Source organism: Diabrotica virgifera, chromosome 1 (assembly GCF_917563875.1).
Source record: "Diabrotica virgifera virgifera chromosome 1, PGI_DIABVI_V3a".
NCBI lineage: Eukaryota > Metazoa > Arthropoda > Insecta > Coleoptera > Chrysomelidae > Diabrotica > Diabrotica virgifera.
Genome location: NC_065443.1, coordinates 232,655,994 through 232,682,578, shown reverse-complemented (window position 1 = coordinate 232,682,578; position 26,585 = coordinate 232,655,994). Strand labels below are relative to the sequence as shown.

General features: G+C 32.0%; 1 protein-coding gene across 6 annotated transcripts in view; it reads left to right on the top strand.

Moving 5' to 3' along the window:
* LOC114333043 (cGMP-dependent protein kinase, isozyme 1) overlaps window positions 1-26,585 on the top strand; it is a 286,543-nt gene that overhangs the window by 253,499 nt on the left and 6,459 nt on the right. For all 6 annotated transcript variants that reach the window (XM_028282878.2, XM_028282884.2, XM_050641966.1 and 3 more), the window contains 2 exons: window positions 4,462-4,857; window positions 23,371-23,559. In XM_028282878.2, coding sequence (XP_028138679.2) covers window positions 4,462-4,857; window positions 23,371-23,559 — 585 coding nt within the window. The remainder of the gene's footprint in view (window positions 1-4,461; window positions 4,858-23,370; window positions 23,560-26,585) is intronic.

The following is a 26,585-nucleotide window of genomic DNA, read 5'->3' as shown; positions in this document are numbered from 1 at the left end:
GATAAGAGATACCTACGAAAAAATGGTTCAGTGCAAAAATATAGATTTTACTAATATACTATAAAAAATATAGATATTACTCTGAAAACTGTCAAGAGATATTACTACTTTAAGATTAGGGTTGATAGCGCGAGTAACACCTTTCTTGCAACCTTTAACCGTTAGCTTTTAAAAACTAAAGATTTTTAATTGATTTAGTGTGGTTTATAGACCAGGAACAATCTGTAAAAAAACGTCTATTTTTGGACGTGAGAGGTGGAATTCGGATTTTTACAGATAAAGTTAGGTGACACCTTCAGTAATAATAATTGACTTATGCTCCTTCTCAAATATGCCCGGAAGATTAATAAACAAATTAAACTATTTAAAAATTTCGGAAAACATCGATTTTTTTTCTGCTTTCTTTGCTTATAACTTTAAAACGATTCGTTTTGGAACAAAGTCGTAGAGAAATAAAATAAATATAATTGAATTTTGTATGATATACGACTGGTCAAAAATGTCTTAAGGTATTACCTTTTCTGCAATATAGCAATAAATTCAAAATAAGGGGGCAAAATACGCCTGTTGTTATTCAATGTTTCTTAACCCCTTTGGTGGCACTTAGAACCTTAGTAACCCGCTTAGAAAATTCTTATAACTTACTTAAACGGTCTGCCAAATTTCATTAAAATCGACGTAATAGATTTTGCATAATAAATTTGCAATCTAAATGTTTTTAGAAAAGTTCAAATTTTTTAAAATCTTTCTGAACAAAAAGTAGACCATTTAGAAGTTGGCTAATTTTTTTGCATATAAAGAGGTTCCTTACCTATCTAATATACTTTACAGAATTAAAATCGGATTATTTAAGGGGCCTCAGCAATGTTTTAAAATTATAAACAATTTTTTTGCTTATAAACAAATAGCTTTATTTAATAATAAAAAAATTAATTTATACCAATTCAAATAATTAAAACCGGTATAATTTGACTTAAACTTTCAAATGCTGTCAGCAGAATTGCTAATTTATTTTTTAATCAAAAGTTATTCGCGTTCAAAAATTGCAATTTTTCGATTTTTTGAAAATTCCACCGAGTTTATCTCGAAAACTATGCATCCTACGAAAAAACTTGTAAAAATATTTTTTGCTTTGAATTACCTAAGAAATACAAAAAATGTTTAATTTTGCGAAAAATCGATATTATGCAATTTCTCAAGTTCTTTGTTTATAACAATCTTATCGACATCCGGATCAACTGTTACAAAATTCGTGTTCTACGGCTCAAAATACATAAAAAACTCATGTAAGTCCATCTAAATAAAGACGCGCGTAGCACCCCCTCCTGGCCACAGCACTAATTTGTTTATAAGCCGAAAAATTGTTTATAACTATTATCCGATTTCAATTCTATAAAGTGCATTAGATAGGTGGAGTGCTTCTTTATATGTAAAAAATTGACAAATCTTTGTATGTTCTAGTTTTTGTTGTGCAAGATTTTAAAAAATTTTAATTTTTTTAAAAAAGTTTAGATTGCAAAATTATTATGCAAGTAAGCAATCTAGTAAGTCAATTTTAATGAAATTTGGTAGACGGTTTTAGCACATTACAAAAATTTTCTAAGCGAATTAGGAAGTTTCCAAGTGTAGCCTAAGTGATGGAAAAACATTGAATAAAGACAGGCTTGTTTTGCCCCCTTATTTTATATTTATTGCTATTTTGCAGCAAAGGTGATAAATTCAGACATTTTTAACTAATCGTATCTGTAAAAGTTTTAAATCGTAAATCGTATATAATCGTATCGTTTTAAAGTTATAAACAAAGAAAGTAGAAAAAACACCAAATTTTTTGAAATTTTTAAATATTTTATTTTTTTTATTAATGTTCCTGGCATATTTAAGAAGAAGCATAAGTCAATTATTATTAACGAAGTTATCACCAAACTTTATCCGCAAAAAGCCGAATGCCACCTCTCACATCCACCAAAAAACAGATCTTTCCTGGTCTATTAATAGTCATTAAAATTTCCTTTAAAATGATTTTTTGAATGGATACGGTATCTCTAATAATGAACGGTTCTTGTAAAAAAAAGGAACGAAAGACCGTGGTGATAGTGATGTAGATTAGAACAAGTTGGTGATATGGCTGTTTTTCTTTAAATGTATAGAAAAAAATTACATTTTTATTTTTTTTTTATTTTATTATTTACTTTTTATTTTATAGACATAAGTTAAATTGATTTAAATTAGATATGGAATTAATTGAAAATATTAATAAATCACTTCTTTTACACATTTCATTATTAAAGGGATGGTTTATAGGGGATAAATTTTTCAGAAAACCAAAAATAATGTCTTAAAGTACCTTTAAAACGACATTTATGTAATTTCATCAAATGCTATAGCCTACAAAATACTTTGATTTACATCAAAACTAGTTTTATTCAATTTTGGCAAAAAGGGGTAGTTTTCACCCCTAAAAAATAATAAGCATATACTGGCATAGAGTATACTCTAAATAAGGAGGTATGTTGAGCCTATTCCCAAAATTTCATCAAAAGCGATGCATTGGGAATGAAATCGGAGGTAATATCCTATTTTTGCTCTTATAGCCCAATAAATGACCGTTTTGGAGTGTAATTTCCAGGGGCAACTCCGAATTGCATGAAAATTTGGATTTACTTACCCTCCACTTCAAAGTTGAATTTGTGCCGTTGGTTGCTTTTACTTAGGGGGGTGACATTTACCCATTCTCGGGGGGTGAAAAACGCGTGTTTAAAATAAGGCCGGAAATGGATAAACTGACTTATTTTAAGCACCTTTTGTTCTATAAATTTTTTACGTAAGTCAATACTTTTCGAGTTATTCGCGATTTAAAATGTTGATTTTTCGACAAAACAACTACGTTTTAAGACCGTTTTCCCCAAATAACTCAAAGAGTAAATATTTTTCGAAAAAAATATTTTCAACAAAAGTGTAGCCTATAAAAAAACGAAAAAATGGTGTACCAGTAAAGTATACAAATTGAGTAGAAACAAAGTTGTAGCTCATGAAAAATACGTTCTTATTCGTCTAATTCCAAATCGAATAATTCAACGCGAACTCACTGAAGAAAGAAGCGTTTTTCGGGAAAACCTTATTAACATTTTTAAAGTATCGAAAAAAAGCTTATTATTTGTTTTTTACAAAAGTTTACAGCATCAAAAATAAACGAGTTACACTGAAAAAAAAAAGTTGGCCCCCTCCGTGAAAAAAATCGTGAAAACCTCCCTCTATTTAGCACCCTAAATGAAATTAAGCGTTTGGCTTTACCATCTATTTTAACTGTATGTGTATTGTTTATATGATCTGTAAGTTTGATTGGTTTGAAATGCTTATTTTTGAAAACATTTGGTTTTTTAGTAAAAAAAAATTTTATAAAAATTTTTGAAAAATTTCATTTTTTCAAAATAACTTAAAAAGTATTAGTGATAAGAAAAATCTTAAAGAGTAAAAAAATGTAGGTTTTGTTATTATAAATATGTTTGTTTCATTTTGTTTCTCCGTAAGACAAAAATTGGTTAAGATATGGCTGTTCAAAATTTACATACACTCCTGATTAGTGACCCATTCAAGCTTTCTCAATTATAACCCTTTCAAAAATAAACACTTTAAACCGGTGAGACTGACAGATCATATAAAAAATAGACAGGTAAGTAAATTGTTTGTAAAGCGGTAGCGATTAATTTCATTTGGGGAGCTAAACACGGCGAGATTTTCATGAGTCTTTACAAAAAAAAGAGGGCCAACTTTATTTTGAGCGTAACTCGCTTATTTTTAATGCTAAAACTTTTGTTAACAATTAAAACAAAGCTTTTTATAAACACTTTAAAAAAGTTTAAATGGGTTTTTCCCGAAAATTGCTTAATTTTTCGGTGATTTCACCTTGAAATATTCGATTTGGAATTAGACGAATAAGAACGTATTTTTCATGAACTACAATTTTGTTTTTATTTGATTGATAGACTTTACTCATACACCACTTTTTTGGGTTTTTTATAAGATACACTTTTGCTAAGGATATGTTTTTCGATGTAATATTTACTTTTTGAGTTATTTGCCAAAAACCGTCTGAAAACGTAGTTTTTTTGTCGAAAAATCAACATTTTCAATGGCAAATAACTCGAAAAGTATTGACTTACGTAAAAAACTCTATAGAACAAAAGTTGCTTAAAATCAGTCAATATATCCATTTACGTTCTTATCTTGAACGTATGTTTTTCACCTCCGAGAAGGGGTGACTGTCACCCCCCAAATAAAAGCAACCAACGGCACAATTTCAACTTTGAAGTGGATGGTAAGTAGAACCTCAATCCAAATTTTCATGCAATTCGGAGTTGCCCCTGAAAATTACACGGTATCGCCGAATTTCCCGTTCATTTACTGGGCTATTATTGACTGGATCCAAGATCACAAGTTAAACTAAATTTTTTATTTTTTTAGGTTATACCGAAGCTTTAGGGACCAAAAATACATCTACATGCTATTGGAAGCATGTTTAGGAGGCGAAGTATGGACGATCCTTAGAGATCGAGGTTGTTTCGACGACCACACCACTAGATTCATCACAGCCTGTGTCATAGAAGCCTTTGAATATCTCCACGCTAGAGGAATCATCTATAGAGATCTAAAACCTGAAAACCTGCTGTTAGATTCAAAGGGCTATGTGAAATTGGTCGATTTTGGCTTTTCTAAACGATTAGGTTATAGCAGTAAAACATGGACGTTCTGTGGCACTCCTGAGTACGTGGCTCCAGAAGTTATTCTTAACAAAGGACATGATAAAGCGGTAGATTTCTGGGCTCTTGGAATTCTTATGCATGAACTTCTAACTGGAAAGTAAGTATTTTTTCTATTTAAATCAGTTTGTATTGGTTAACCTGAATCATTTCTAACTTCGAGGCTGGTTCAATTGAAATTTATCTTTGACCCTGAAAAAAATTTAGTGGTAAATATATCTAGAAATTATTACCGATACAATGTAGGTACATGTCCCATTGTTCCATCAACATGTTTCGTACAAATTTAACCTGAATTCATTATCTGCATTAAAAATGTTTAAGTTACTTATAATTTACGTTACTTTAGTTAAAGATTTAAAAAAAAATTACAAGCCTAATTCTTGTATTTATTTAAATGATTAGCTACTTCTTATTTGATTAGTATCTTCTTCATTTTGCTGGTTTTCTTACCATTTTTATGTAGCTTCTTCCATTTTTACCCATATTTCATTAAAAATTCTCTTTTTTTTTCTTCTTCTTGTCTTCTAGTACTACAACTATATACTTCTTTATTTTTCTTCATATAACACTTCTACCGTGTACATAATTCATCTTCATATACATACATATTTCATATAACAAACTATATCATTTATCATTTTATTTCATATCACATCATAATAATCACTTCTTTTACCTATCCTCCAATACCTACGTTCGATTAATCAAAGTGGTTTCACTCGGATGGATGGTTCAAATTCTTCTACATATTTCTCTCATAATCATTATAGTAATCATTTCATATACTAGCCACGAAACCTCTGCGTTTTACCTAAATAAAAGCGGGTATAACTTGCATATATAAAGATAGATAGATATATAGTTGCATAGATAAAATTATTCTACATATTTTACAACCTCAATCCCTTGCTTTAAATCCATTGTTTAATCACGAATAATCATGAATAAAATAGGTATCCCTCTAAACACAGAGTGGGAAGGGCCGCGTTTAGGTCAATTGACGCTCTAGGCCCTCCAAATATGTACCATTTTTGTGAAAAAAAATTGCAGAAGTTTTTATTTAAATAAGAATACACTAAAAATGGATTTAAACTACGATGTTTATATACCTATAATAGAAAAAATTGTCATTCCAATTCGATCACATCAGAGACTTCTTTTCAAAAAAAGACTTAAAATTTTTTTTCTTGACAAAATCAACAAATTGTTAACACGTTTTTGCGTCATAATTGATGGGAAATTATTTTTAATTCTTGTCATTCTCGAAAATGACCTTTCAACGGACACGTTGGCAACTGGGATGAACAAATAAATGTGCAAAGCAATGTCAAAATTAGGGAAAATATCTTTCAATCCACTTAGTGCAGTCACTGAAGGTTTTCACCTCCGATTTCGTTGAACCTCCATCGATTTTCATAAAAATTGGTGAGTAGTTAGAGAACACCTCAAGGAACAAAGGTGTTTATGATGTTAACCTGCGCTTTTACCGTTGTGGTGAATGCCACCCCTTCTCGGAGGTGAATTTTTTTTTAAATAATAACATAAATCGATAGAGAGACAAATTCTAATCAAAATTTGTTATATAAATTTTTTAATATATATCAATACTTTTTGAGTTATTAAAGATCAATGATTTTATTTTTTCGTAAAAAATGCATGTCTTAAAGTTGTTTTTCAACTAACTCAAAACTGGCTTTTACAAAAAAGTTATTATGTAATACCAAAATTAAAGATAATAAAATGCTGAATACACTCCTCACTTAAAGAACTAAACTGATGTTAAGTCAAAGTGAGTTATGGGTAACTGAATGTATGTTTTTTTTTCGACGAGTACTCAAATCTACGTATTCAAGCTTAAATAACGGGAAAACGATGCATTTTATAAAATATAGTGAAAAAGTGAAAAATAAAACATACGCCATTTCCACAAAAATTAAAATTTATAGTAGGTAATCCTTAGAATTTCTTTATATTAGCATAAGTAATGATTTCAACAATTTTGACCAGTTTAGAATGCATATTCTTGAAAAAAAAGATATGATTTAAAAAAAGCAGAATTTTTAAAATTATCGTTTTTCATTTTCTTTTGATAATAACCCCAAAAATACTCAATATACATAAACAGTGATATCTGTATAACTAAAATTTTGTTTTTTCTCTATCAAATATTTTACCTTTTGACTATTTCTGTAGGGTAAAAAATATAACCGAGATAGAAACGTTTAAAGCTTAAATTTTGCTGCGAGAACCATGTAACCGGGGCCATTTACCCTTTTATTTTTAAAAAAGTATGGGGTTTAAACGTTAAATTCAACGTGTTTTAATAGCCATTAAAATTAACTTTCAAACGGTTTTTAGGCAAACCTAATATCGTAAAAATTAACGGAGTTATTAAAAAAAAACAATAACTTTTTGGAAAACTTTTTAAAAGATAAATTTTGAGAAATATTTGGTGCATAAATTTTATTGCTATCAACTTGTTCGAGGGCTCATTTGACAGATATTTCTAAATACTTTGACAAATGGTTAATAAGGTTATGTTATGAAATGCATCATTTTCCCGTTATTTAAGCTTGAATGCTTAGATTTGGGTACTCGCCGAAAAAAATATACATTCAATTACCTATAACTCACTTTTAGTTAACACTAAAAGGTTTTTTCAGTAAGTATTTATTTCGTTTTTTATTAGCTTCAATTTTGGTAATAATAAGTTTTTCGTAAAATCTTATAGTTTTTGAGTTATTTATGAAAAATCGGTTAAAAACATGCATTTTTCTCACGAAAAATTAAAATTTTTGATCTTTAATAACTCAAAAAGGGTTGATTTATTTTAATATCTTTATATAACAAATTTTGCTTAGAATTTGTCCCTCTATCGAATTCTGGGGATATTTTTAATAAAATAATTTTTACCCACGAGAAGGGGTGACATCCATCCCCAGGGTAAAAGCGCAAGTTGACACCATGTCACCTTTGTTCCTTGAGATATCCTCTAACCACTCATCAATTTTCGTGTAAATCGATGGAGGTTCAACGAAATCGGTGTAATAGCTCATATCCACATTCAGTGAATGCACTAACACTTCTTTAAATATTAAGATATATGTAAATTGGTGATTTTATTGTGAAATTCAAATGACTCTCTAAGTGAATGCATTCATGTATGAATGATGTATCTTGGTCACCTTCTTTAATAATTTCTTCATTGCTTAATGTTGGCAAACCTGTTTCCAGACGTCTATTCAGGTCTCTTATCAGAGTGTCGATTATAATATGAAGGGTCAGGGGGAAGAACGATGAATGAGAAACAAAGCTGCATATTCATTGATTTTTTCCCTTGTGTCCAATCTTGTGACGTGATTTTAAGACCATTATCATCTTTATTTCCCCTTGGCCATTCACAGGTTGATAGTGCTCTTTCTAAGGTAGCAGATTGCACAAAAAATCGCAAAGTGATCAAAAATTTACATTCATCGTTGTTCCCTCTGACCCTTCATATAGAATGTGTGGATTTTCATCTTATCACTAGCTGAAAAGTTTAGTTCATCATCGGCCCCTCGCCAAATTTAATTTTTCTTTTTCTCTTTCTTATTTATATGTTTTATTTGGGCACAATTTTTTGGCTTCCTTGAGGTAAAGTAATTTGAAAGAGCTTCATATTCTTTAATTACAGAACCCAGATCCATAATTTTTATATATCTTCAAATATTTTTTGTACAGTATTTTTGCCGCCCTCTCATAATGTGCCGCCCTAGGCAACTGCCTAAATTGCCTAATGGATAAAGTAGCCCTGAGAGTGGGTCTGTAATAAGCTTTTAAGTTTCTTTAAATCACTTAGTGCCTTCTTAATTTGACAAGAGCAGTGGGTTTCTTATTGTCTCAAATTTCCTCATAATATTCAGCTTATAATACTGTTAGTTCTTCCTCTAATCCCTATAATTCTTCTTAAAATTCCCTATCTCGACTCATTACGTCGGTTCGTTAAATATATGACGCTTACAGCAATGTTTGTCTTAAAGCTCTGATATCAACATATTATGTCATCACTAATCATTATTTATTAAAAATAGTTATTTATATATTATTTATCAAAAAATATTAATTCAGGTTCATATTATAAAAAAATTTACCACAAAATCGATGAAAATGTATCTATATACTCAATAAAGATCAATAATAAAAACAACTGGCTAATAACAACTGAACAATATTATACATATTCGACAAAAATTCAATAAAAATTCAATGATAGCATATAAAAGTTAGATAAAAGTATTCAAAATCAGTTCATACTTCAAAATTAGATAGATATTCTTAAAAAAATTCGCTATTTCATAAAATATTCAAAAATAACCATACTAAAAATCGAAATCGGATAGAGATTTTTCAAATAAATTCAATAAAATTCGATAGCAAAGATAAATATTCAATGTTCAATATTAATACAAAAAAGAATTTTGAGAGGAAGCATTTTTGATAAAAAATAGACATTCTTACTTACATTTTATTTCCACTTGTGTCTTTTCACTCTCCGCTCACTGGGTTGCCAGTATTGGATCCCTGGGTCCTGGTCCATTTTCGCCGTCTCCATTTCCAACTTGCAGTGTCCATTTTCAGAAGATTCTCTCGGTAATTTTCAGGATCGCCATGTAATAAATAAGTTGTCCATAATGCCTTTTAGGTCCATGTTAATTAAAACTCTGTTGTTTGGCTAACATTATATGTATTTACATGGAACAAACCGTGATTCAACCATAATTGTTTACAATAATATCACATTACCTATACCACTACATTTTTACATCTCAAGTATCTAATAATAACTCTAATACTAAATTTACCTACAGTGCATTTTTATACGCGGCATAATATGAATACATCACGTTCCTAATTCACGTTCAAAAGTCAGTGTCTTCGTCTCGGGCGAATATCCTATATTATATTTTGATAAAGTTATTTAAAACTTAAAACATATTTTATATAGATTGTCCCAACTATACTACAGGATGTATACCCTACTTACGGAATTCTTCTGGTTGCTGCTCGAATAATTCTTTCACAGCATTTTGTACTTCTTCGTCCTACTGAAAACAATTGCCTTTTAGCCCCTTCTTCAGTAGCCCAAAGAAGTGAAAATCATAAGACCATAAATCCGTACTATAGGCTGGATACACTAATATCCTCGATATTTTTCGTTGAAATTTCCTTTCACTACTTTGGCAACATGAATTCGATCACAGTCGTGCAGAAGAACGAAACGAATTTGAGAGCTTTTCTGAACTTTTTTTCTGATTGCTTGATTGAGAGATAATATAAGATAATAATGGCACCTAGTCTCTATAATTCGTCGCCATCAACTATTGATGAAAAAAGTCATTACCGTTTTGCTAATATTTCGTGAGAAGTTGTAAAAATAAACCAATACGCAAGCTTTTTTGGTCCTCTGACAAAAGGCTTGGAACCTATTGTGCAGAAACTTTGCTGTAACCCAATTTGTGTGTAACCCAGTTTGTGTACGATACTCCCAGATACTCCCAGCAAACAGACCGACGTGTTAATTACGTGAATTTTGGGTACATTTGTCACCAATATACGTAAATTGTTACGTGAATTTCACGTGAAAATTTGGTTGGAATGTCACATTGAAAATACGTCTTTAAGTTACGTGAATAACAACTAATCTTCAATAAACGTGTTATTTATCTTAAATAGCAATAAAATATTTCAGGAAATTCACGTTGCAAATACGTGTTGATAAACGTATCTTTTAGGGAATGTATTTATTAATATTCACGTGAAATATACGTCCTCGGTTCAAGTAAATAATTCGACCTTAATTAACTTATGAATCACGTAATTATTATCCTCATATAATATAAATAAAACAAGCATATAAAGTATTAAAAATGTATTTATTTAGTAGAATTTAGAGACTTCAAAACATTTGTCTTGTATAATTACTATACAAGAAAATGAACCAAAAATGGTACCCACCTAAAGACACAATAAAAAATTTGCCAACACAAAACACAACACAGGCCACTTTTTCTTTCGAAGAGGACACTTTCTTATTTTTTCTAATTGCATCATCGGCATTTCAACCCTCGAGCAGTGAGGTAAACGTTAATACGAAAGACATTATTATAAATAAACCCGCCTAAATAAAACGAGGGAAATAAAACTCTTCACGTTTCACTTTTTGTTGTGAGAAATGTGAGAAGCTGATATTAGAGGTTATGATCCTCGATTATAAAAATCGATTATTTTTAAATTACGGTTAAACTATTCTACTTACTTTAAATTAGTAAGTATTACGTATTTTCTTTTTGTTTTTAAATTTCTTCTACTATTAACTAATTGGTCTTACTAAAAATCTATTTCAATACCAGAAAATATAAAAAAATAATCCTATCGAAACGTATCTATTATTCGATAAATCCATTAATTTAGTTTTCGAACCAACTATGTTAGTCACGTACCGTGGTCACGTGATAGTATTTAAAGGAGGAGAAAGGCTTGGCCGTACGTCATCACCGCGCGCGATTTGAAAATTATACTCAACATCATTTTAGCTCCTGTGATATTTTTAAAGAAAAAAATAGCAAAAATAGCTTCAAATCAAGGTTGGATTGAAATAGTTATGCTAACTGATTTTAAAAGCGAAATCATAAACTTTTTATTTAAATATTGGTATTATTTACATTACTTTTACCTGGAAAACAAACTAAATAATAGTGTTTTTAAGAAGAAATCTGCGCCTTTTGTCGAAGTGGCCAAAATTTCTTCATACGCGAAATTTACAAACTATTGTAGTTTAAGTGCGGTAAATTAAAAACTCATTAGGTGCTTAACTACTACTTGGACAGAAACTTCTTTTTGTGGACCACTCGATTCAGGTCGGTAAGTGGTTATTTTAAATAATATAATTTAAGAATTACATTTATCGAAAATGTTGATTAAAGTTAAATTCAAAACAAATACAGGTTAACCGTGTTTGGATAAAGAATAAAATATAAATATGGCTGCAGGAGGAATGCAACCGACTACAATAAACGAAGCGTTTTTAATGCAACAAAATAATAATTTATTTCAAGAAAATTGTCAACGTTCCCAAAACGAACAATTATTATATACAGAATGGGTAAAAGTCAGCAATGAAAAAGATCAACTACATAGTATGATCACACAAATGCAAACACATATAAGTATGCTAGAAAATCAAATCAAACAGATTTGCAATCAATCAAATAATAACGCTAAAAATACTGAGGCAACGCCTCCTCCCAGGCAAGAATACGAGACTGATGAAGAGGAACTGGCTAAAGAAACAGAATGGGTAAGGGTAAGAAACAGGCAAAAAAAAAGGAAAATAATGAATACCTCATTTTCTCCACCTACTCCTACAAAAAATGAAGAAATAACCAATAGGCTTGAACCAAAACAAAAAAAAGTCCAACCTCCACCACCAATAATAGTGGAAGGAATTAAAGAATATAATAAATTTATCGAACTGCTCACAAAGGAAATAGGTATAAATAAATTTATAATCCAAATGGTAAATAAAGAGAACTTCAAAATTAAAGCCAACGATGAGGATACGTATCGTGGCGTGACAAAAATACTACGAGAGCAAACACCACACAGTTGGTTCACATACGAAGATAAAAGAACCCGACCAATTAAGGTAATAGTCAAATATCTCCCGCATTCGTGCAAACCAGACAGCATAATTGAAGAATTGGTAAGGAGAGGTTTTAAAGCAGTGAATGCTATAAATAAAATTAAGTGGCGTACCAAGGAACCACTTGACATGTTCATAGTGACTTTTGACAATAGCGAAGATATAAATAAAATACATAGTATACAGCATATACTACAATGTAAAGTCGAAATCCAACCATTTAAATCCTCCAAATTAATATCTCAATGCAAAAATTGCCAGGCATATGGGCATACCCAAAAATTTTGCGCCAGACAAGCGAGATGTGTCAAATGCACAGGGAAGCATCATACTAAGGAGTGTACCAAATCAAAAGATGTCAAACCTAAATGCGTACACTGTGGACAAGAGCATCCAGCTAACTATCGTGGCTGTAAAGTGGCTATTGAATTACAAAACATGAGGAATAGAGCAATAGATAAAAAAAGGGGGGTTAATAAACATCCTTCAGTAAGCAGGCAAGTTAACGAAAATCTAACATTTGCCAATGCAGTAAACAACGAAAAGGAAAGTGGCAAAAAGGAGGAACGAACTAATAATATCGAACAAAGTCTGCAACTCATATTAGCGAAGCTAGAAAATCAAGAACAAATCATAACAACACTGGATGAGAGGCTAAAAAGATTAGAATATAGTGCCAAAGGAGCTATACCTAAATCGAAACAATATTAATTCAATTAAGGTACTAGTGTGGAACGCAAACGGACTCCTGAACCACCAGCAGGAGCTTCAATTAGTTCTACAGACAGAAAATATAGATGTATGCCTTATCTCAGAGACACATTTTACTAAACACTCATTTATCAAATTTCACGGTTATAGAGTCTATCATGCAATTCATCCTGATAATAATGCAAAAGGAGGAAGTGCAGTGATAATTAAAGAAAATTTACAACATTACGAAGAAGCCAACTACGTAACAGAAAAAGTGCAGTTAACTGCAGTAACACTTAGAACTCTTAGATACCCACTGATAGTGGCAGCAATCTATAGTCCTCCGAAACATGCAATAAGTAAGGAGGAATATATTGATCTCTTTACCGAGCTGGGAAATAGATTTATAGTAGGAGGCGATTATAATGCTAAAAATACCCACTGGGGCTCAAGGTTAACCACAACAAAAGGCAGAGAACTTTTAAAAGCTGTGAATGAATACGGAGCCATAACCTTGTCAACAGGGAAGCCAACTTATTGGCCTACTGACCCCAACAAAATACCTGACCTAATTGATTTTTTCATAACCAAAAATATATCGCAAAACTACCTGAAAATAGATGAATGTCATAAGTTATGTTCTGACCATACAGCAATAACACTAACACTAAGCGAAAACATAATATATAAAGAAAATAACCCTTCGCTAACTAATAAGTACACCGACTGGATAAGCTTCAGACAAATGCTAGAAGAAACAATTAATTTAAACGTTTCTCTTAGAACCGTAAAAGACATTGAAAAAGAAGTTGACCAATTCAATAAAGACATCCAAAGAATATCTTGGGAATGTACTCCAGACATCAAAAGACGCCTAAAAGGATGCAACTACCCGGCAGAAATTAGAACGCTGGTATACGAAAAACGGAAAGCAAGACGAAAATGGTTCCAAAGTAGAGCTCCTCAAGATAAAACAATTGTAAATAATCTCACCCAACAACTAAAAAGAGAGATAAAAGAATTTAAAGAAGAATCCATTAGGACATACTTAAACAACCTAACGAATGAAAGATCCACAGAATACTCACTATGGAAGGCAACCAGTGGATTAAAAAGACCAATGATGCAAATACCACCCATAAAAAAAGAAGACGGCACTTGGGCTAGAAGCAGCGAACAAAAAGCAGAATGCTTTGCTACACATCTAGAAAAAATATTTCAACCGCATCAACAACAACAAGAAGAAGAAGCATTACAGAGCAACCATTTGCAAGAAGAAGAGAACATAATGCCAGTAACTGTAGAAGAAGTAATAAAAGAAATCAAGTATAATTTAAACCCGAGAAAAGCTCCTGGCTTTGATTTAATAACAGGACAAATATTAAAACAGCTCCCAAGAAAAGCAATTGTCAAGTTGACCTATTTAATTAATGCTGCGATCAGATTAAAATATATTCCTTCATTGTGGAAAGTGGCGGAAATAGTAATGATACCAAAACCAGGCAAACCACCACATATAACCTCTTCCTATAGACCAATATCACTGCTACCCACAATGTCTAAATTATTTGAAAAACTTCTCCTCAGAAGATTGCAACCAATTATAGTAAACAAAAAATTAATTCCAAATCACCAGTTTGGTTTTAGGCAAAAACACTCAACTATAGACCAACTCCACAGAGTCACCGATATTATAGAAAATGCACTAGAGGAAAGAAAAGTTTGTTCAGCTTTATTCTTAGATGTTGCCCAGGCATTTGACAGAGTTTGGCATGAAGGACTATTTCATAAATTAGAGACTATTCTTCCAAAATCATACACAGACATAATTAAATCGTACTTAACTGATAGATATTTCAGAATCAAGCAAGATGATGCTTATTCTGAACTTAAAGAAATAAAAGCCGGAGTCCCCCAGGGTAGCGTATTGGGCCCGGTCCTATATCTCCTTTATACATGTGATCTACCAGAATTCGATAACTACTGTTTAGCTACCTTTGCCGACGACACCGCCATATTAGCAGTAGGTAAAGATAATAAAAATGGACTAAGACGTGGAAGATTACATTGAATGAAAGCAAATCAGTACATGTTGATTTCACTAATAAAAAAATTCTGTACGCACCAATAAAAATTAATGGACAAGACATTCCGTATGCCAACACAGCCAAATACCTGGGCTTAACCCTAGACACGAAGCTTCGCTGGAAAGCCCATGTAAAGAAAAAGAAGGAAGAATTAAATATTAAATATAAAAAATTGTACTGGCTACTGGGAAGATACTCAGGGTTGTCAACGTATAACAAGATGCTAATCTACAAACAAGTTATAAAACCAGTATGGACGTATGGTATCCAACTGTGGGGATGTACAAAAAAGACAAACTTGAAAATAATACAAACTTTTCAAAACAAAGTATTAAGGGGCATAGTTAACGCACCCTGGTACATCCGTAATGACGATATCCACAAGGATCTACGAATGGAGCCCGTCGACAAAGAAATCCGAAAACACGCAGAAAGTCATGAAAAAAGACTTCTTCTCCACGAAAATATTGAGGCCATCCAGCTCCTGGACAACTCAAACCAGAAAAGAAGACTGAAGAGGACCAAACCTCACGAGTTGGTGTAGTGTGCGACAAAGCTAATAGCGGAGCATTGCGCGACTCGTGTGCAAGCAACGTGTTGGTGTAGTGCGTGATAAAGTGAAAAGCAGAGCTTTGTGTGATAGTGCGCAATCAAAAAGTGCGCCAGTAATAATAAAGACAACTAAGAAGACATCAAAGGGTGACTCTTAGATATTAAGTAGTTAGTAAGATAGGATAGATAAAAAGTTACTCATTGGTCAAAGACCAGATTGTAGCACTTAGCAAATAAAAAAAAAAAAAAAAAAAAAACTTTTACCTGAAATACATCTAATTTTTCGAAGTCCGTAAAGTACAGTGAATAAAATTCAAGCGATACGTATTTAACCAACACCGTTGTAAAATTTTGTTTTCCAAAATATTTCTCAAAATTTAGCCAAAGGAAGTTATTTCTGTTTCGTGATTATTGCGTGAAATTAACGTACTTTGCGAGTAACCGACATTCACACCTATTATAAAAACATGTGTTATATTCGTCATTATGATTTTATAATATTCTAATGTCATGTATAAAAGAAGCACTAATATAATATAGGTGAATGATTTGGCACTGAAATACGTTTTTTTCCCGAGTTACGTATTCGTTGAAATTTGCCGTAAATTTAACGTAGTCATCACGTAACTGGGCTCAAACCTGTTTGCTGGATATGGACAGATTCTATACTCACACCAATATTTAGTGAAATTGCTCTGATTGAAATTCGACGATTTTCTCTAATCAAGTCTTTCACATATGCCACATTTCTGTCTGTTGATGCATTACTCAATGCACCTGGTCATGGCTTATCATTCATTTCCTGTCTTCCACTCTTAACTTTTCGACACATGACTAGTTCGATACGCAAAACATGCATCTCCATATTCTTTTTAAAGTGCCCTCTCCTCAATGTATGTTGGCTACTACAATTGCAAACTCTTCTTTGTCTTCAGCTGTTGTTAGTAGCTGTTCAAAATTTAGCCCTGTCCATTGTCGGAGGTTTCTGAGCCACGATAGTCTATTCCTTCCTAGTACTTACTCCCTTTTCCTCGATATTTCCCTTCACTATGGTAGGGGAGCCCAAGCGGGGATTTTTGCAGTTACTCGAGCGCGTCAGATTATTACATGGGGAGAAACACTGTACCCTGAAAATGTACCTCTGCCATATATTAGCTCTTAATGCAGGGGAGTTCGTTTTAAGGGGGGCCGAAAAAAAAACCTATCCTTAGAAAAACTCGAAATCGCCAGATAAGGTAAGTTAAGTACATGCAAAACAGTGCAGTGTATATTTCAAAAATCTAACGATTTGAGCGGGGCGTAAGGAAATGGGCGAGTCCCAAAGTGTCACAAGAAAAAAGCGAATATTTCGCGAAAATAATGACAGATCGAAAAACTAAAAAATACGTACTCAATATTTTTTTAAAATCTATCGATTGATACCAAACACGACTTTCTACGAAGAGGGGTGGGTGGTAAATTTAATATTTTAAATACGAATCCCGCGATATTTCGCGAAATGAACATCAGATCGAAAAACTGAAAAAAACTCTTATTCGATATTTTTGAAAAATTTATCGAATGGCACCAAACACGTCCCACCACGGAGTTGGGGTGGGGGGTTACTTTAAAATCTTAAATGGCAGCCCCATTTTTTAATGCAGATTTGGATTCCTTACGTAAAAATAAGTAACTTTTATTCGAAACATTTTTTCGAATTATGAATAGATGTCGCTATAATTTAAAAAAACGATTGTTGGAAATGGAAAATTAAATTAAAAATTCACAGGTGCCCACTAAAATGGAAAACTTTACTTTAACTTTTTTTGGTTTTAGAACCTACTCTTCACAATCCAATAGGTCCCCAAAGCGCTCGAGTGACTGCACATTTAGCATACTTTGCTCCCCTACCACTATAAGTTGATCATATTGGTACTTATTATTTGGTCTGAATATAGAGTTGGTCTGTGCCCATTGAACTGGCAAGTACCTAGTTTTTTCGAGCAGGGAAGCATGGTACCCTTTAAGCATGTACTTAATTTAATCTTGTAACATCGACTGGTAGTCACCATATTTTTACAAAATTTAAAATGTAAACCATGTATTATGAAGTTACCAATTTAAATAGTGTGCTAGTTTCAATTACGTAGCAGAATGCACTGAAGATGTTCTGAATTAGAAAGAAAACGTTTTGCACGACATTTTATGAAGTTTTAATATACAATTTTTATACCGGTATACAACTTGAAGTTTTTACTTCTGTATGAGTTTGTTTACTTATTATTTCTCAGCATGTGGCCTAGGTATGATGTTTTTCCAACGAAAAGTTTTCTTTCCTTGCCTCTATGCAGCACTTATTTGATTGAGGTATGCGATGTCCATGAAATTTTGAGGATTTTTCGGTAGATCCACATTTCAAAGGCCTTCCATTTATTTACGGTTGATATTTTAAGGGACCCTGTCTCAACTGCATAGAGACGAAGCGACCAGACGTAGCATTTTGACAAATATAGTCGAATTTCGATTTTTATTCGAGAATTCAAAAGAAGTTTTTTGATTTTTTCGAGAGATTTTCTGGCCTGTTCTATTCTCTATCTTATTTCTAGATAAGGATTTAGGCAGCTATCGATCCAACATCCCAGGTACTTAAATCTATTGACCTGTTCTAAAATGTGCCCATTTATTGTGCAAGGTTGAGGTATAGTCGGTTCGCTAAACTCAGACGCAACTGGCCAGATATTTTAGTCGATAATTTTTTTATTTTTTGCCAATTTTGCAAAAATTGGCAAAATTACTAAATATTTAGTGATTATTAACTATTTAAAAATTATTTTTTGCCAATTTTGCTAAAATTGGCAAAATTACCGACTAAAATATTTAGAAAGTTGCGTCTGAGTTTAGCGAACAGACTATACCTTTTGGTTTTTTCAGATTGACGTCACTTTGGTCTTTCTAATGTTTATTTTTATACCAAATTACTCACATGGTTGAGTCGGTTGGTTTTGTCTATGAGTCGTTTATAGACCCAAGTCGGAATCCACAATCAAGACCGTGTCATCGACGTATCTGATGCTGTCGATATTTACGCCATTCACCTTAACTCCTTCCTTGGAATCATCCAGTGCCTCTTTAAATAGAAACTCGGAGAAAAGATTAGACAGCAGGGGTGACGGAATACATCCTAGTCGAATTCCCTCCTAATTTTTACTTCTGCGGATATGGAACATTCGATTCTAACTCTTACGTTTTGGTTCCTGTACAAGTTTTTTAGTAATTTGATATATTTTCCATCTAAACCGACTTCTTGCAAACGTTCTAATAGTGGGTCGTGTCTTACTCTATCAAATGCCTTTTCGAAGTCTATAAAACGTATAATACATACTTGCATTTCCATATTGTAAACATTCAGCACACTAACATTGAATGACCGCATGCTGATTATACAGGGTGTTTCATTGGGAAACGGAAATACTTTAATGGTAAATAGAGGTAACAAAGGCGGTTCCAGGTATACTAAATTTTTTGCCCTACCGACTTTTATATCCATGTTACAGGGTGTTTTATCGATTTTGCTCATTTCTTTCCTAATCCATAACTTTAGAATCACCCTGTATATTTTTTTAATATTTGGTACACATATCTCTCATTCAAAACCCAAGCGACCGACATACTAATCACAAGAAAAATCCAGGTCCGTATTAACAAAAAATTATAAAATAATTGTGACTTTAAAACAACACCCTGTATATTGAAATTTTGAAAATCTGTTTGCATATTTGAAAAGAGCACAAAAAACTAAGTCTAACAGTTTGCTTCGATTTTTCGGCCAGACAATTTTTTGACTTTAATTTTGAAATTATATTGAATTTTTTTAAGAACTCCACGTTAAAATGAAGGTATTATTAACTTTTAATTATAAATTATTAAATTTACTGAATAAATACTCATTTTAAAATGAATCAATATTTATTTACCACATTGGAAAGACCCAATTATTAATCACAAGAAAAATCCAGGTCCGCATTAACAAAAAAACATAAAGTAATTGTGACCTTGAAACAACACCCTGTATATTGACATTTTCAAAAATTGTTTGCACATTTGAAAAGACCACAAAAATCCGAGTTTATCGGTTCACTTTGATTTTTTGTCAAAAATTTATTAACTTTAATTTTGAAATTAAATATATTCAAATTTTTAAGAACCCTGAAATTAATAAGCAGGTTTTTAAAGCACTTTTATTAATAAATCATTCAAGTTAATGAATAAATACTAATTTTAAAAATAATCAGCTAATATTTACAGCATCAAAAGGACTTACTTACTAATCACAAGAAAAATCCAGGTCCGTATTAACATCAAAATACAAAGTAATTGTGACCTTGAAAAACACCCTGTATGTTGAAATTTTTAAAATACGTTTGCACCCCTGAAGAGAGCACGAAAAACTAAGTTTAATGTCCTGCTTTAATTTTTTGTGTAGACAATTTAATGACATTACTTTTGAGATTATATCGAAATTTTTATTATGAGTTCCCAGAGTTCTTAAAAATTTCGAAATAATTTCAAAATTAAATTCATTAAATTTTTTGGCCAAAAAATTGAAGCTAACGATTAAACTTAGTTTTTGGTGCTCTTTTCATACCTATGTGCAAACGGATTTTGAAAATTTCAATATACATACAGGGTGTTGTTTCAAGGTTACAATTCCTTTACCTTGTTTTGTTAATCCGAACCTGGATTTTTGTTGTGACTTGTAAGTGGGTCTTTCGAACGTCGTAAATAACTATTGATTATTTTTAAAATGGGCATTTATTTAATAACCTTAATAATTTATTGTTAAAAGTGCTTTAAAAATCTGCTTTTTAATTTCAGTGTTCTTAAAAGTATCAATATATTTAATTTCAAAATTAAAGTCATTAAATTTCCTTCACAAAAAATTAAAGCAAACCGATAAACTCAGATTTTTGTGGTTTTTTCAAATGTGCAAACAAATTTTGAAAATTTTAATATACAGGGTGTTGTTTCAAGATCACAATGTATTTTTTTTTTTTTTGTTAATCCGGACCTGGATTTTTCTTGTGATTAATAATTGGGTCGTTCCAATGTGGTAGAAAAGTATTGATTAATTTTAAAATAAGTATTTATTCAATAGCTTTAATAATTTATAATTAAAAGTGAATAATACCTGCTTTTTAATGTCAGAGTTCTTAAAAAATTCAATATAATTTTAAAATTAAAGTCGTAAAATTATCTTGCCGAAAAATTGAAGCAAACGGTTAGACTTAGTTTTTTGTGCTCTTTTCAAATATGCAAACAGATTTTCAGAATTTCAATATACAGGGTGTTGTTTTAAAGTCACAATTATTTTATAATTTTTTGTTAATCCGGACCTGGATTTTGGATTTTTTTTTGTGATTAGTATGTCAATCGTTTGGGTTTTGGATGAGACACATGTGTACCAAATATCAAAAAAATATACATTGTGGTTCTAAAGTTATGGCTTAGGAAAGAAATTGGCATAATCGATAAAACACCCTGTAACTTGGTTATTAAAGTCGGTAGGGTAAAAAATGTAGTATACCTAGAACCGCCTCGGTGACCTCTATTCACAATTAAAGTATTTCCGTTTCCCAATGAAACACCCTGTATAATTCAGTCAATTTGTACTCTACGAACCCCCTAGTGGGAAAGTTTTGGGGTTTTCTTTCATTATATTATGTATTTTGGGCTGCTGAATCCGAATATGAGGTTTGCGGACAAAATTTCGCAAGTTGAAAATTGCCAATTTGTAATGGTCTCTGCAAAACCCACTTTTTACATTTAAAAACTTTATTTGTTATTAGAATGCTGTCATTTGATTAATTTCTCTTAGTTTTCTGCACAAATGATTAAAAAGAAAAAAAGGTCGAAATTGTACAAATTCAATATCACAAAAGGTAGGACTCTAACAAAATAAAACTTAAAATATCGTTATTATTAATAGTACAAATTAAAATACAAGAAAAATTAAAATACAAAATACTATGTAATATAAAATTATATGAGCCGTTGTCTTTTAGAATAGAAGGCCCTGGCTCTGGTTCCCCGGTGGCGATAGATCCAGATATATATTTTCCTTGTGCTGGAAAATAAAAGAGATGGTGTCAGTTCTAAAAGAAAGATGACGATTGCGAAATAGATTGTGAGATTAAACATACCTTCCGCATTGTGCTGAGGTTCTTAGATGGCATCATGTCCTGGCTCAGGTTCTGATTGCTCCATCGCCAGCATCAGGGGTCGTTCTCCTGGAAAATAAAAGAGGTAGTGAGATATTGACTTGTGATCATTTATCAAGGAGATATTAATGATTACGAAATATCTTCTGAGATTATACTTACCTCTGTCTGTTTCTTCAGTCTCTTCTACGTCTATATCAGAGCTATCTTCTGGGGGCTCAACGTTGTCACACAGTTTTTCGCATGATGTGCAAATTGAGGAAAAATGGAGGCTCGCCTTGCTGTATTCACAATTGCGTTGGCAGTCCTTTTTATATTTACAAGAAATATACAGTAGTAGTGAGTTTGGTGCAGGGTCCAAAGTGTTTGGCACTGGCACGAGTTCACTAGTAGTTTTTTCCCAACCCCACTCACTTGGATATTTTTGCTGCTCGTTAGGTTGATATAAAGATAGCCATTGTTGCACCTGATGATTCGGTCTGTATCTCAAATCATTCAGATTGGTCTCTTTTTTGTTATATATAGAGCCATGAGAAACATGTTTCCTTCTGTGGCAACCTCATCCTCATCCTTAGGGTTTTTAAAAGCCTCAATGGTTAGTTGCAAGTCTGTGTTCTTCTGTAGTACTTTAAGAAATTTTAGTTTCCCCTGATTAAACAATACAGAAGTAGTATCACAACCACTCATCGCATATAGGAATAAGATATGGTCTATAAGGATTTTTTCAGCAGGAAAATGAGGGTTGTAGAAGCTTTGCGAAACCTTTCCTTTTTCTGGTTTCAGAAAGAATACATTTTTTGTGGTAGGACTACTCAAGCCAATCAAAATGTCTAGAAGGTCGATATCTTCCCCCACCACTGTCACATATTCATTTGACGGTGCCATCTCAAGAGATGTTGTGATAATTAGGACATCAGCATCCTCCACAGGGTGGAGGATGTAAATTTATCAAATGATAGCATTCTAATAAAAAATAAAGTTTTGAAATATAAAAAGTGGGTTTTGGAGAGACCGTCAAAAATTGGCAATTTTCAACTTGCACTTTGGACCGAAAAAAGACCCTGAAAAAAAAAGTAAATAGTGATATTTGTAAATAATCTTAACTACTTTAATTTCTGTTAACAGACCATTTACTAAAAGTTAATAGTTTTCGAGATTTAAGCAAAAAAGCGGAAAAACAGAATTTTTTCTCTTATTTTCGTGATTTACTCAATGTTCCGTCACGAAGTTTTGTCCGAAAATCTCATATTCGGATTCAGCAGTACTTCTTGTACTTCAAAGTCTAACCTTACCAAAGATGCGTTTCAATTGAACCAGCGTATATATATTCTGGATATTATCTTACCTCTCCTTTTTACAATAATGCTAGTCCAATGATAATTTATATTTTTGGTTTTTAGTCCACCGTTTAGAGCTTCCGATCCAATGAATACCTACAACTTAATATTAAAAGGAATAGACATGATTGACTTTGCAAGGCACAATGTAGGAAGAACCGCCCAAGGCTTGATAAAGAAATTGTGTAAGGACATTCCGTCCGAGAGGTTAGGATGTCAACGAGGAGGAATTGTGGATATTAAGAAACATAAGTGAGTACATGTTTCCGTTTGAATTTTTTTTGGTTATTACTCTGGGCTAATTATTTTATTGCTGGAATCGAACCTTATGATTGTATATATTAATAATATAGGTATGCAAAGTCCGCAGATAGTGTGCTACTTTTTTTATAAACAAAATGGCGCCCGAAAATCGTGTTTTTTTCAATTTTTGCTCTATAACTCCAAAGATTTTAACTTTACACCAAAAACACTCAAATAAAAATTCACCGCAATTAAATTCTGCATAGAGACGTGTTTTTTCCGATTTACTTCGACGAAAATTTTCCCCGGAAAATGCGGGTTTTTCCAACAAAATCTTTAATTTTCAACTAAAATTTTAGATAAGTAATTGTTTATCAATAATTAAATAGCTTGGTAATATAAAAGCTCTTTTCCTCAGAAGCCGATGGAAATTGAATGAACAGCTATAATAATAACCACAATAATTGTTTAATTATCATGAGTCGTTCCTGAGATACAATCGGTCAAAGTTGACCTGCATTTACAGCAATATATATAATATAGGATCATAATTTTTGAACCGTCACCTTTTTATTTTTGTGCTCCGCACCAATTTCCATATCTTTAAAATACTCATAACATACATTATTATAATAAAAACTATTAGGAGTGAAAATTGCCAAAAAATAGCAAAATTCCAATCAAAAATTAGGTTGGAGAAAATGTAATCTCAAAGTTCAAAATCGGTATACGTTAAAAAAATGCATTTTCTCGGCTTCCTATGGACAAATTTTCTTCATTCTTTTTTTATTATAATAATATATGTTATGAGTATTTTAAAGATATGAAAATTGGTGTGGGGAAAAAATACCGAAATAAAAAGGTGACGGTTCGAAAATTATGATCGTATTGTTTATATATTTGCCGTAAATGCAGGACAACTTTGACCGGTTATGTCTCAGGAATCACTTATCACAATTAAACGTTTTTTCTTTCAAAACAAGCGTCCTGCCGCTTTTTTCCAATATCGTTTTCATGATTTAATTTAATTTAATATTTCCCGAAATACCTATTCTATTTGTTTATGAGCCAAAAAATTGTTTATAACTTTAAAATATTCCTGAGGCCGCTTAAATAGTCCAATTTCAATTCTGTAAAGTACATTAGATAGGTACAGTGTCTTTTTATACAAAAATCATAGTTATTCTTATGTATCATAATTCATAATTATTCTGGTTATTATAGCGACCGTAAATTCACAATTCACAATTCAATTGTTGCTAAACTGTTCATTCAATTTCCATCCGCTTCTGGAATTATAATCTATAAACGGAGCTTATATATTACCAAGTTATTTAATTATTGATAAACAATTACTGATCTAAAATTTTAGTTGAAAATTAAAGATTTTGTTGGAAAAACCCGCATTTTCCGGTGAAAATTTTCGTCGAAGTAAATTGGAAAAAACACGTCTTTATGCAGAATTTTATTACGGTGAATTTTTATTTGGGTGTTTTTGGTGTAAAGTTAAAATCTTTGGAGTTATAGAGCAAAAATTGAAAAAAACACGATTTTCAGGCGCCATTTTGTTTATAAAAAAGTAGCACACTATCTGCGGACTTTGCATGCCTATATTATTAATATATATGTTACAGTTCAAGTTGATTCTCAGTTAGAGTTGACTCCAACTAGTTGAAGTCAACTCCAACTGAAACGAGCAGTAAAAGTTGATTTTAAAAATTTAAATCAACTTTTACTAGTTGGAGTTGACTCTTCCTGGATCGATTCAGTAAATGTTGATTATACGAGAATCTCAAGTGCATTTTTGATGAGTGTGCGTTTCTTTGTTTTGACCGTTTCAACTACTTATTAGTATAGTCTGTAACGTCGCCCCCGTTAGGTAAATTATTCTGATTCGATTTTTTGCACAAACTTACTCAAAGAAATATATCCGTATAACAAATACACAGGGTGTCACGCGGTACCGCGGTCGAAAAATTGTTTAACCATTTTTTGTTAACCAAATTCACAAAAATAATTTTTATCTACTCTATCTCATATTATGTAAAGCAGCGGTTCTCAATCTGTGGTACATGTACCACTGGTGGTACATATCATTATTTGCGGTGGTACACAAAACACACAAAAACTTAAAATAGTAGTACATAGTAGGTCTTGATTATACAATCTAAAAATATAGAAATATAATAAAAGAAACTTTAGATGGTACATGACTCAAAAAGATTGAGAACCGCTGATGAACAATGTATTTTAAATCGGTTTTACTTTTTCGCACTGTTTTTTAGCACACTTTCATATAAATAAACATCCTTAACTTTCGCCTTCGGGAGAAAATCAGACACGCCCTTGCAACGGCAACTGAAATGCTCACAAAACAGCGACCACGGAAGCAAAGATGGATGACAGAGGAAATATTGGATTTAATGGACGTCGACTAAAAAACAACAAATCTGTACGAAAAAAAATGAAATACCAGCTGAGCTATTGAAGTTAATCAACGAGGAAAACTTAAACCTTCTTCTTGGACTATTTAATAATGTTTACAATACAGGGACTATCCCTAAAATATGGCTTGAATCAGTCTTCATACCACTGCCTAAAAAGAAGAACGCCAAATTATGCCAGGACTTCCGCCTTATAAGTCTATTAAATAACATTCTGAAGCTTTTCTTGCGTATCATACAGAACAGAATATATTATAAAAAATGTGTTGAGGTCACCGGTCAAGAACAATTTGGCTTCAGGAAAGGTACGGGGACACGAGAAGCAATATTCTGTCTTCAAACTCTGGCACAAAGATACAAAGATCAGCAAGCAGACCTTTTTATCTGTTTCATAGATATTGAGAAAGCGTTCGATAGGGTGAAGCACAAGACCTTGATAGAAAGATTGAACGACATCGGAGTCGACAAAAGAGATTCTAAAATTATACAGGCTATTTATTGGAATCAGACAGCAATCATAAAGACCAATGGTAATACGTTAAGGCCAATTGAAATATAACGAGGTGTTAGACAGGGTTGTGTGCTATCACC